The 13,240-nt window shown below is 38.8% G+C and overlaps 4 protein-coding genes across 4 annotated transcripts in view; all 4 read left to right on the top strand.

Annotated features, from left to right (window-relative positions):
- LOC100636272 (glycerol-3-phosphate acyltransferase 3-like) overlaps positions 1-3,703 on the top strand; it is a 13,682-nt gene extending 9,979 nt beyond the window's left edge. The window contains exons 10-15 of the mRNA XM_020008794.1: positions 813-928; positions 1,766-1,821; positions 2,578-2,663; positions 3,042-3,170; positions 3,286-3,365; positions 3,417-3,703. Of these exons, the coding sequence (XP_019864353.1) occupies positions 813-928; positions 1,766-1,821; positions 2,578-2,663; positions 3,042-3,170; positions 3,286-3,365; positions 3,417-3,585 (636 nt within the window). The 3' untranslated portion in view covers positions 3,586-3,703. The remainder of the gene's footprint in view (positions 1-812; positions 929-1,765; positions 1,822-2,577; positions 2,664-3,041; positions 3,171-3,285; positions 3,366-3,416) is intronic.
- A 69-nt stretch (positions 3,704-3,772) lies between these two features.
- Positions 3,773-5,354, top strand: LOC100631730 (homeobox protein bagpipe-like). Its single transcript, NM_001308627.1, is given in 2 exon segments — positions 3,773-4,366; positions 4,550-5,354. Coding segments are annotated over 2 exon segments (1,080 nt in total). The 5' UTR covers positions 3,773-4,056; the 3' UTR covers positions 5,320-5,354.
- Positions 5,355-5,924: 570 nt separating this feature from the next.
- LOC105316604 (formin-like protein 14) lies at positions 5,925-8,066 on the top strand. The gene has a single exon (XM_011411638.2). The coding sequence runs from the start codon at positions 6,301-6,303 to the stop codon at positions 7,798-7,800; it is 1,500 nt and encodes a 499-aa protein (XP_011409940.1). The 5' UTR covers positions 5,925-6,300; the 3' UTR covers positions 7,801-8,066.
- A 4,163-nt stretch (positions 8,067-12,229) lies between these two features.
- Positions 12,230-13,240, top strand: part of LOC100631603 (Msx) — a 1,902-nt gene continuing 891 nt past the window's right edge. Inside the window, 1 exon segment of the mRNA NM_001279267.1 lies at positions 12,230-12,776. Coding sequence (NP_001266196.1) covers positions 12,230-12,776 — 547 coding nt within the window.

Here is a 13,240-nt window from a genome sequence, read left to right as displayed (position 1 = left end):
CATTAGTGTGTCTGTCTCTTCCTTCCTTCTTTCCTAAGTATCCTACTTCATTGCAAGCCCACTCTAATTGATTAACTTTCTAACCTTCTCTCTCTCTCTCTCTCTCTCTCTCTCTCTCTCTCTCTCTCTCTGCCTTTCTCTGCCTTTCTCTGCTTGTATTAATGTGAAATGTGATCATTAATTAATTCCTTTTTATTCTCTATCCACTGATTGTTTGAATGTTTATCCTGTTTCTAGATAATAATCTTATTTTATAAACTGTCTCTTCATTTCTTATAATATTGATATTGGCCCATTGTTATAATAATGCATTTTTAACTTATGAGGAATTAAATTAATTTTTAAAATGTGTACATGTACATGTATGTGATGTTTCTTTTATATTAAATTGCTAAGGCAGGAAGATTTGCTTTCATTGTCATTTGTCGCTATTTGCGATAATAATTAATGACAATTAATTTATTATCACCTATACAGTCTGTCCCATTAATCATCATCAGAGCTTACCTCGTGAATTTGATTAATTGCTAATAATCATTTTATATTTCCTAATTAATCAAAATCCTATGTACACGTACACGTACATGCATGAATTATGCCCTGTATAGATGTACATGTTCATTCTACATGTATATGTGTATTTCTTTTATTTGTGTACATGTACATGTACATGTACATGTACATGTACATGTACATGTATCTTACATGTAATTGACTTGTACGTTGTCTACATTTATTGTGCATACATGTACTATATCTCATTCATTCTATGTGTGTTTAGTATGTCTCTTTGTTATGTACACTGTGTATAGGTAGGACAGAGACATGGTGGCATAATGGGTGTAGTACAAGTGGCTTGTTCTCTAGCTCAGGAACACATCTGGTTTGAGAGGAAGATTGCCTCAGACAGACGCATGGTGGCCAGCAGGTAAGTGGCTCTGACACTTAACTTAAAGTGGCTCTCACTCTAAGTGGAACACTTGACTGTCTTCAGCATTAGTATTTGTTATTATTATTATTATTAAAGGCGGGCTATGGTGCATATACTATAGAGTATTCAGCTGTTCATTGTCATTATGATATGCTATTGGTATTATAGTATGCCCGTTTGGTTGGTATAAAGTACATATTAATAAAGAGTTGGTGTGTGTGTGTGTGTGTGTGTATACATGTACATGTATATGTATATAGCATTTTGTTAGCTACTTTTGTGGTATTTGAGTGGCATGTACTTAGAATCAGCCTAAGAACTAATGTACATATATAAGTGTACACACTCACTCCCTATGTACATAATCCCCTTACCCCCCCACTCTTGGTGAGAGGGTGTGGGGCAATGTTGAGAGGAAGGGCTGGCCTGTGTACATGGTGGGTCTCTTTGCTCTGACCTCTTATGATATAACCACACCTTCCCCAGCTTTTAATAAGGCTGAGAGACCAAAGCCACTTGACTGCTCCTCCTTCTGGGAGGCAGTCATTGGCCACATCAGGGCCTTCTTATGAAGTTTCTAAAGACAGCTTCCCTACAGGTTTTGTATATACTTGTTGGACTATATCAGCCTTAATTCTTTCCTATACCAGCCTTTTGGGTCTTGATAAGATAAACTAGTATACATAAGCTGTGCCTTTGCCTCTGAGCTAAATGAGTCCTGTATGTGACAGAGGTGGACTGTGGTCAAATCACACTTTTGTAGACCTTGCCTTGTGGTAAATCTTTCTAGATTTTTCTCTCTTTCTTTCCCTGTGTCCTCATTTTTTCTTTTAGGCTAAAAGAGTTTCTGAGCAATCCTATGAATAATCCTATATTAATATTTCCCGAAGGTTTGTGACTCTCTCTCTCTCTCTCTCTCTCTCTCTCTCTCTCTCTCTCTCTCTCTCTCTCTCTCTCTCTCTCTCTCTCTCTCTCTCTCTCTCTCTCTCTCTCTCTCTCTATCTCTCTCTCTCTCTCTACATCCCTTGCCCTCCACATTCTTCATATATTACTTCCTCATTCCTCAATAATGTGTTTGTGTATTGTTAGCTTCATTCCCTCATTAGCATTTTAATGGTACATACTGTATACCTCCATCCCTTTGTCCATCCTATTTTTGATAATTGAAATACCTCGCATAACTTTAAGCATTGTTATGAATTTTTCTTCTAATCAATCTTTGGGTTTAAGTTCTGCAGCTGTTAGCCTCTCTATTATTGATGTGTCACATTTTGTGCCTTCCTTCTTTCCCTTGGGGATTAAGTCATACTTGCTTTAGAGAGCAACTGGTATGCATGCCAGTGCCTATTACTCCTCATTTGTTGCTATGTAAATGCTCACTTAGACATAATGCTACATCTTAGTATGTACACATGTATATGTGATACTTCATATAGTCTAAGTGTGGCAGTGTGGGCTAAATGGTGTAAACATTAGGAGTACTTCAGACACTTATGCACTCAAGTGTGCAATTAAAACACAGACATAATGATGAAGGCACTCTTTGTCTTCTTTCTCTTCTGGTTATCATTTCCTACCTCTCTTTTTCACCTCTTTCTCTCTCACTCAAACTCTCTCTCTCTCTCTCTCTCTCTCTTTCTTTCCAGGTACATGCATCAACAATACTAGTGTTTTCATGTTCAAGAAAGGGTGTTTTGAGTTAGGGGCCACTATCTTTCCAGTTGTGATCAAGGTACATGTATAAACATCATTATCAGTTCATCTGTGGTATTGTGGTAATATGCTTAACCAGTCTGCCTTGTGAGAGAGAGTAGGCATAGATAGGATTACATAATGACTGGAAGTGAGATATGGTCCTTATTATCAAGTATAAGGAGATCAGAAGAGGCTTTGTCCCTCTGTTCACTATAGCTTTAAAGTGTTGTGGCTAAGCATGTGAGCATTTGTGGTAGGTGTACAATCTTCTATTGGGAGGGAGACTGTGGCTTCTTTGCAGCTGTCTTTAGACTCTTGCATAACTAATTGTTCCACTACTTTCTCTTTCCTCAAAAATGACACACACACACACATTCGGTTACTTCATCTATTGCTCTCTCTCTCTCTCTCTTAGTATCACAGAGAATTTGCTGATCCTTATTGGAATTCACAGGAACAGAGTATGGTGACGTACCTAGCTATGCTCATGACAAGCTGGGCCATTGTCTGTGATATTGACTACCTCAACCCAACAACACTAAAAGTGAACGCCATTCTTTATACATGCACATGAAGTACTGTACTAGGCATCAGTACTACATGTAATTCTTAGGATATGGCTCGACTATAGTTGCCCTTTTATTTTTCCTTTTTCTTAGGAAGGAGAAACTGCAATTGAGTTTGCAAACAGAGTCAAGGCAGATATATGTAGACGAGGTGGTCTAGTTGATTTACCCTGGTAAGGGAGGGCTTTTAGGCAATAAAGACATCCTCCTTTTATTTGTTCCAGGGACGGCATGATAAAGAGGCCAGCAGGCACAGAGAGCTACCTGAACAAGCTGATTGAGGAAGAGAGGAGGACATACTTAGAGGAGCTTCTTGATAAAGAGGACAATGAGAGTGATGACGATGAAGGCGGACTTGTCATGAGAGCAAACAGAGACAGGGAGAGACAGTAAAGTCAACAAATGATTATAACACACACACAAAATAATAATAATAATAGTTCTTATTATTATCATTCTCTTGTCTTCTTTTAATTTGATTTTTTGATCTCAATACATCATGCATTATGAATCTCAGCCCCACCACGTGGTCCACAATGTGGTTAGTGATAAATGAGTCGTGTAATGATGAAAAAGGCCGCGGGATGGACTGCTGTGATTTAAGAGGCTTCACCAGAGGCTATTTTATACACTTTTGCCTATAAAACTGTTTGGTTTGCCACTTCAGCAGGCAAAGTGTAATCTTCTCCAATGCAAGCAAAGGGCGGCCATTCATGAGTGGTGTCCACTTAACTTGGAGTGCAGGAAACCCCATGATATCCGTACGTTTAAAAATAAAGCTCCTTAGCAGTACCGGCTGTTGAGTCTCGTTCTCACTGGTCTCTTTCCACAACTCTCCTCTTCTCTGACAACCAAGCAAGCATCATGAGCTCTGGAAAGAAGAAGTCTTTTATGATATGCGACATTCTCGATGATATTTACACTTCAGACAGTAGCAGGCCGAGTAGCACAGAGCTACAAGTTCATCCCCACATAGTTCACAGCAGCAGTGTTATCTACACTGCCTCTGCTGCTCCTAGCCATATTGAAGGAGGGCTAGTCGGTGGAGAAGGAGATGAATGCTCCCCAGGGACAGATAGCGGGCTGGGAGACTGCAAACCAGAGGCAATCAGACCAGAGAGCCCAACTCAACACGAGCCGGACTCTCCTTCATCCAGTCAGAGCAGTGAGCAAGGTAGGTATGCATGTATTTTTATGAAGATGCAAGCTCTACAGCAGCAGCAGCAGCAGTAGCATTTTGATTTTGAATTGCTACTGTGCTCTGTATGATACACGTGCCATCAGCTTGTAAAGAAAGATAAAGCTTCCTATCTATCATTATCACTGTTACATGTATGATTCTTTCTCTCTTTTGCAGGCTCAACTGGTGCTGCAAAGACAAGGAAGAGACGCCCTCGGGGCTTGTTCTCTCACGCTCAGATATATGAGCTGGAGCGTCGGTATGCACTACAGAAATACCTCACAGCCCACGAGAGAGAGCAACTGGCCAACATGCTGAGACTAACGGAAACACAGGTCAAGATCTGGTTCCAGAACAGACGCTATAAAAATAAGAGACAGCAACTGGAAAATGCGAGATTATCTCCAAAGTCTGCTGTTGCTGCTTGCTCAAAGACCTCAGATCTCTTTCCTTCTGCCATCCCTCCTCCTCCTCCATTACACAGCATTGCTGCTGCTCCTAGTGACATCAAGCTACCATCCACAACTCCAGCCTTTCCTGTTAACAGTCCCTTGTCCTTGAACCTTACACACGCACCTCCATCTGCCCTCCCCATTGGCGTTGTTGCAACATCTCTCATTACCCCATCTGGTACTCAATCTCCGTTATACTCCATCACCGGCCCTCCCCCATCTCTGCCTCCTCCCTCTGACTATAGCTTCAGATATCCTTCGGGCCATCCTCCTCCTATCATGAATATAAAGTCAACTCCGCCTTCACTGCCTAAGTCAATGTACTACCCTGCAGTAGCAGCTGCATATGGTGGGTCTGTCACTAGTGTAAATGCTACCATACCATCAGGGAGTTATGTATCTTCAATATGCTCTTGTACAACTATGCCTTATCAACCCTTACCAAGAGTTCCTTCACCTGCTACCTCAGTGACGTCAATTAGAAGTCAGTATTAGGGCACAATTTATTTTCTACTCTCTCTCTCTCTCTCTCCCTCTCCTTTCTCTCTCTCTTTCTCTCTCTCTTTGCTTTAATGCCAATGTCACTTGTGTATTATAGAATTAATAGATGCACACCAATAGCTCAACCCAATGAGATACCGTTTCGTTCATTATGCGTTGTTATTATTATTATTTTTTGTTATTTTTGTCTGGTACTTAAATCACTTCAAATTGTTTTTTTTTCATGTCTCATTTAACCAAGAAATTCATCCATTTAATCGATTGTTTGTAATTGTCTGTTCTCATTTTATTCCTCAATTTGATTTATTTTTTTGCTGATCTCTTAAAATTAAAAAAAAACATTATTTATGATCGTAATATTATAATTATTTATCATGATTTATAGACAAATTGAAAATTATATGAATGAATCATTATTATTACTATTATAATTTCGTTAATAATTTATTAATAATTATTACTATTTTTGTACAATAATATCTGTTTTGTCAACTCTTATTTGTAATAACAAGTGATTATGGAATCATTCAAGTGATTAAAATTATGTAAAAAAATAGCCCACTGCTGCACTGTACGGTTATGATCAGTAACACAGAGACACTAGAGAATTGTTATTCACGGAAAATTCACATTATTATACGTAACATATTGAATCAACAACAGGAGGTCAACAAGTTACTAACACTCTGCAAAGTTTATAAATACTCGACATTCTCCAGGAATGGTAACCACCTAGCTAGGCTTCACTCTCTCGTCAACAACCAGTACACAGCGAAAGAACAACAGAGGCTGGTGGTAGGGACACATCACCTGCCTGGTATATATAATATGAAAGCAAACTAAAGTCATCATACCAGAAGAGCTTTCACATTCTGCTGCTTTGGATCATTCAGGCTTGGCTGATTCCTCTCATTTTCAAGTAGCTATCCCTTCCTTTCTCATTAAATTTGAAGAGTATCAGATTAAAAGTAAATCATGACTTCTCGTGGATTGAACAGCAGACCACGTTCAAAGACAGATCATCAAACATGGACTCTTCCTAGAGGAGCAAAGACTAGCCATCCAGGACCAGGAATGACCTGGGCACAAGATGACATGTCAGCCTCATCACTAAAGAGATCTTACATATCAAATGGGCCAGCAAGGCCAGCACCACTTCCCCCAATTAGGGCCTCCTCGATAAAACCAGTCAGGAAAGCACCCCCACCACCTACAGCTGGGAGCAAGACTGTTAAAAAGTCATCACCAGTTACTAGTTATCCACTAGAGCCACCTCCCGTTCCTTCATCTCCCAGACCAACTATAGCAAGGCATAGAAGTGTCCTTGAGTCTGAATTGCACTCTAAATCCTTACCACCCAGTCCACAAGGAAGCAGCACCATGCTTGCTAAGAAACAGCATGTACCTCTAGCTGCTACTAGTTCACTCTTGAGCTTCTCTCCTCCTCCTCCTCCTTCGCCCTCAGATTGCGAAGAACTCTACGAGTTGACACCATCATTCAAGATGAAAGATGACTCTCCACCTCCTCTACCAAATCGACCAGTTTCTGTTTCCTCAAGACCTTTATCAGCATCATCATTAGACAGACCCCCACCTCCACCTAAAACTAATCCACCAGGACCTCGTCCTCCTCCTCCCCCTCCACCCCCTCCTGCTCCTATCCCCCAGTTACCTCCAAAACCAGATAAATACAAGAATTATATAGAATCGCTAGAGGACAATAACGGCGGATATTGTGATGTCGATTCTGCTGTCCAGTTGAAGGCAGAGTATGAGCTTGCACAGAAAGTAAAGCAAGCAATGCCTATTGAAGTAAAGGCTCCTTCTCCTCCTCCATTTGTGCATAAACCAGAAGAGGAGTGTGAAGAAGATGTATACGAGCAAATGAATAGTCATATTGTTGAGGACGACTACATTGTAATGTCACCAGTTAACACGCTTGTGCTCCCGAAAAAGAAAAAAGATAAAGAACTGTCTGATAGCATTGTTCCGGAACCAGGGGTTCCTGTTTTGCCCCCAAAGCCTCGTCAGTTGCACTCTGCCAGTAGTCAAGTAGCCATTGCAGCTTCTTCTCCTAATGCTTCTAGTGAAGCAAGGCAAAAATCACCAAAAAATGGTCCAAAACCAGGTCCAAAACCTGGTACTAGTTCTAATGAAGCAAAGAAGAGAAGTTTGTCTCAAAGATCATCAGCTCTTTGTCTACCCACTGATCATCCAAGCACTCCAGTTGGTCTATTAAAGACGGTCCCAAAGAACAAGACATCAGCACCTCATTTTCCTCCTCCTTCTCCTCCTCCTGCCTTCTCTTTTGGACAAGTCAAAGTACTGCCTAAAAATAAATCCTCGGCTCCACATCTTCCACCACCCACTCCTTGTCAAGAAGAAGAGGAAGAAATCCAAGAGGATTATGGACCAGTGAAATACAGCATTGAGGATAATGAGAGCAAAGATGAAGATCAGGATCTTTATGTTTAGCAGGAAGCAAGGAGAAAGAAGTGAACTTATTGTATCCAGTGTTATTGTTGTTTGTGTTTGTTGGTCATAATATTTTTGATGTGATCATTTTTGTTTTTATAATCATAGAGGAAGTTTTATAGTGTCACATGTTGTTCAACGAGAAGTTTACAAAAATATCACTGTCTATAAATATAAATAGCAACAATGTTATACAGTGTTGCTCATAGTGGTGGAGTTAGCATGCTACATCATTTCATTATAGAAATAACTTTTGAAAATATCAAGTCATTTTTCAAAATTTAATGTATCTAGCAATTGACTTCATAATTATATCAAGAATTATTTTTATTACATTTTTTGATGCGTATAAATGTTGCAAGTCACATTCAACAAAGCTAGGGTTGATTTTCAGAGTAAATGTGTATTGGAAAATGTGATAAAAATTTAGGGTGACTTTGGAGCTATTTTTTGAAAAAAAAAACCATAGGCTAAAGTACAGGGATTTTTTTCAGAATTTTGACATTTTCTTAAAATGGCCGTAACTTAAAAAATTGAAGTCGGAATCAACTCAAATTTGCTACACAGCATAAGGACATCAATATGTATCAGAAAATGTAATAAAAATTTAGGGTGATTTCGGAGCCAATTTTTAGAAAAAACCATGGGCTATAGCCTTGGGTATTTTTCAGAATTTTGACGTTTTCTTAAAATGGCCATAACTTGAAAAAATAAAGTCGGAATCAACTCAAACTTGCTACACAGCTTAAGGACATCAATATGTATAAGAAAATGTAATAAAAATTTAGGATAATTTCGGAGCCAATTTTTGGAAAAAACCATGGGCTATAGTACAGGGTATTTTTCAGAATTTTGACGTTTTCTTAAAATGGCCATAACTTGAAAAAATGAAGTCGGAATCAACTCAAACTTGCTACACAGCATAAGGACATCAATATGTATAAGAAATTGTGATAAAAATTTAGGATAATTTCGGAGCCAATTTTTGGAAAAAACCATGGGCTATAGCCTTGGGTACTTTTCAGAATTTTGATGTTTTCTTAAAATGGCCATAACTTGAAAAATTGAAGTCGGAATCAGCTCAAACTTGTTGCACAGCATAAGGACATCAATATATATCAGAAAATGTGATAAAAAATTGGGTTGATTTTGGAGCCATGTTTTGGAAAAAAACCATGGGCTAAAGTACAGGGATTTTTTTCAGAATTTTGGCATTTTCTTAAAATGGCTGTAACTTGAAAAATTAAAGTCGGAATCAACTCAAATTTGCTACACAGCATAAGGACATCAATATGTATCAGAAAATGTAATAAAAATTTAGGGTGATTTCGGAGCCAATTTTTAGAAAAAACCATGGGCTATAGCCTTGGGTATTTTTCAGAATTTTGACGTTTTCTTAAAATGGCCATAACTTGAAAAAATAAAGTCGGAATCAACTCAAACTTGCTACACAGCTTAAGGACATCAATATGTATAAGAAAATGTAATAAAAATTTAGGATAATTTCGGAGCCAATTTTTGGAAAAAACCATGGGCTATAGTACAGGGTATTTTTCAGAATTTTGACGTTTTCTTAAAATGGCCATAACTTGAAAAAATGAAGTCGGAATCAACTCAAACTTGCTACACAGCATAAGGACATCAATATGTATAAGAAATTGTGATAAAAATTTAGGATAATTTCGGAGCCAATTTTTGGAAAAAACCATGGGCTATAGCCTTGGGTACTTTTCAGAATTTTGATGTTTTTTTAAAATGGCCATAACTTGAAAAATTGAAGTCGGAATCAGCTCAAACTTGTTGCACAGCATAAGGACATCAATATATATCAGAAAATGTGATAAAAAATTGGGTTGATTTTGGAGCCATGTTTTGGAAAAAAACCATGGGCTATAATAGTACAGGGATTTTTTCAGAATTTTGGCATTTTCTTAAAATGGCTGTAACTTGAAAAATTAAAGTCGGAATCAGCTCAAACTTGCTACACAAGATAAGGACATCAATATCTATCAGAAAATGTGATTAAAAATTGAGTTGCTTTCGGAGCCATTTTTTGGAAAAAACCATGGGCTATAGTACAGGGATTTTTCCAGAATTTTGGCATTTTCTTAAAATAGCTGTAGCTTCAAAAATTGAAGTTGGAATCAGCTCAAACTTGCTACACAGCATAAGTACATCAATATGCATCAGAAATTTAATTTAAAGAATTTGGGTGATTTTGGAGCCATTTATATAGCTTTGGATAGTTTTGACTAGTTTTTAAAATACTCATAACTCCAAAATTATTTGTCAGAAACACAATAGATCTACCATCACTATGTTTGAAACATTTATGGAAATTGGTTTTAAATGCATCTCCAACTTTTGTGTATAGTGTTAGAAGTTTGAATCAATTTTTACAGCAATGTTGATTAGATCTATAAGTTTATATATAAAAAACATTATCAACTTGTGTGGTTTTGTTCAGCAGTGCAGGGAGCTCCACCCTGATCTACTCTTCGTTGTTAGTTTTATTTTATATTGTCACTTGTAGACTAATTGTTGATAATAAGATGAAATATTTGAGCAATGACAAATAGAGTGGAGGAGGAGTAGAAACACAAAGGAGAAGAAGTTGCTGCAATGGCTGCCAATTATAGCGATATTAAGAAAAAGAAGAAGACTTCTGTACAGCAAGATGAAATTGTACAAACCACAAAGTCCAAAATCAAGCAGTTCCTTTCTCCTGGAAATTCTCAGCCCACACAGCAGGTAAAGTCCGCCCCCCAATCACCTGTAAACCCCACCAGGAGGAAAAAGGTTGTCTCTGTAGCATATTTAGATGAACTGCAAAAGCACATTAATGAAGCCCCCTCACGTTCAGCCTTGCCCTCTTACTCGGGGCCTCATCCCTCCCCTCGTCGCTCTCGCCCCACTCCTCCCCCGCCGTATAAATCTGCTCCTAATATTTTACACCCTGCTTCGCCTACTTCCCCTTCAATCCCTCCCAGAAGTACCATATCAAAGAAAGCTAATTTTAAAAAGGACAAAGGAATTTACGTCTGTCCCATTTCACCGCCAACCAAGGGGGCGTCCCCAACCAAGCCTCCTCCAATTAAAGTTAAGTCATTTGATAATCCACCACAAAAAGTCTCTTCGGCACCACCTCTGCGACGACAAGATGACATGACTAATAGTTTACAGTTGACCGGGCAAGGCATTCCAATTTCATCTGGTAATGTTCGCAAACAGTCAGCACATTCAAGTCGTAATCATGTATACGATGAGCTTCATATTGACAAGTCATGGAGGAATAAAGGAGGCTCACTGTCACTTGATTGTGGCCAGTTTTTAGATGATGGTTATGAGTACATCGATGAGTTTAAGAAGCTTCGTGGGAAACAAGGCACTGATCCTCTTTATAGCAATGTTACTGATGAGTATGATGACATTGAAGATGACTATGATGACATTGAATTGGTAAAGCAAAGGGATTCTAATGGATATCTTGTTCTTTGTAAGTCTCAATCAGCTGATAATGCTGAAGACTTTGAAGATGAAGATGACGATCCTTATTCATATGCAAGAATTGATGATTTCTTAGCAGAAAAAGGAGAAACTGTAAAACCCAGTGATGATAAAGATGCACATTATAGTTATGAAGCTCTACACTATAGCCAGTTAAGCATCTAATAGAATCATAATGGTAAAATACATGCACATTTTTTGTTGGTAACTGTAACAATTGATTTAATAAAATGACAGACTGTATCACATTAACTTCATTATCTACACTTGTTGTTATTGATATGCACTTTTAATTCATCAATGATTAATAAAAAATTAACTATCATAAGTATTAATTCATACCTGGCTAGGGGTAAATAAAATATTTCAGTCATGTCTATGCACCTGCTCCTCTGCATGTAGTTTCCACTACTGGAATGTGTATCCTCTGGCTTGATGATGAGGAATATAAGCCAGAAGCATCTAATGACAAGATGATAAACAAGATTAAAAGACCCATGCACATGGCAGAGCTAATTTGTGCACCATTGTTATGCCATGGTGATCTCTCTCTTTATAGTTGAAGCTCCTTAATAGATGTAGTTTATCAATTATATTCCTTAGCAGAGCTTTTAATTGCATGGTGAGCAAACAAAAATGTGGTTGCATTATTGTGGGGGCTATGGTTGCTAGAAATGCCAAACAGTGATTGGCTGGCTCTTTGTAAGCCAGCTAGATTTGCATGCTTCAAATATTTTAGCTAAAGGATGGAAAGTTCTTTATTAAAATTCCGAGCCACACCCACTCCATGAGTGAAAGCTACTGATGTATAAAAATAGTGCAGTTCCAAAACCACTGCAGCTTTGATGTTCTTTATATAAAGGAGATTCAAAACTACTATAAGACCCAGTACATCTACTGGAGGAGCACTATGATAGCAACAATGGATAGGCTTCCCTTCACTCAGCTCTTTCAACACGGTTATCTTGCCAGCACTACAACTAAGCCAAATGCTATGCCACTCCGTCCCGTCCCAATCCAGTCTCCCACAGTAGCTGAGCCTTATCCTATCATCAGCACTAGCTCCTCTAGTTATCACCATCACCATAATCTCCAGCAGCATCCATCCGACAACATGCCTTATGCAGTCCAAGCCACCACATCAGTCCCTGCAGCAGTTAGGCCAAGCTCTTGCTCGGCGGCTGCTGCAATCCAAAGCTCGCCTCCTCCACCATATCAAAGTGAGCTCCTTGATCCGAGGGAGCAGAGTGCTGCTGCCTACCTGACAAATAGCACATTAGCTGGAGGTGTCCAGACTGCATCAATGATGCCTATTTCCAGTCACCCTCCATCACTCCATTCGTCCCCTCACTGTCTCTCTCTTCCGATCATGGCCAGAGAGCCACCAGGTTCAGCTGGTTTGGATCCTAATACTGGATTTCCAAAAGTTTCATCACCAACGATCCATACTCCTGATGGCAGCCAATCAGGTAAATATATACACTAGCACAAGCTCATTGTATTTATAAATACATTGAGTTTTGCTAAAGCTATGCCCCATCTGCATGTCTGTTATGTTTATCATCATCCCTTTTACCACTGAAGTGCATAATCATTCTGAATCAATTTTCATCAGCCGGGATTAGTTCTCCGATTACACTTTTTTAATGCGCCTTTAGTTTGTTGTTTTGTTGAACTCTAGCATGCATTAGTAACTCTGGTGACAACCACATCTCATGGAGTAATATTCTAATATACTGTAGGTTGCTTTACAAACATGTGGTGGTATTGCTCAATCACACACATCACTTATTTGTCTTCTAGTGGTTACCCCTCTCTTGTAATTTACATTACTTCCTTCTCTCTCTCTCTCTCCTCTCTCTCTCTCTCTCTCTCTCTCTCTCCAGTTTCAGGTAGTCCTACAATTGGCCAAGCAAAGCTAAAGAAGCAGAAG

Source organism: Amphimedon queenslandica, unplaced genomic scaffold (assembly GCF_000090795.2).
Source record: "Amphimedon queenslandica unplaced genomic scaffold, v1.1 AMPQUscaffold_13506, whole genome shotgun sequence".
In the NCBI taxonomy this organism is placed as follows: domain Eukaryota; kingdom Metazoa; phylum Porifera; class Demospongiae; order Haplosclerida; family Niphatidae; genus Amphimedon; species Amphimedon queenslandica.
Note: the sequence above shows the minus strand (reverse complement) of the source record. Positions and strands in the feature narration are given on the sequence as shown.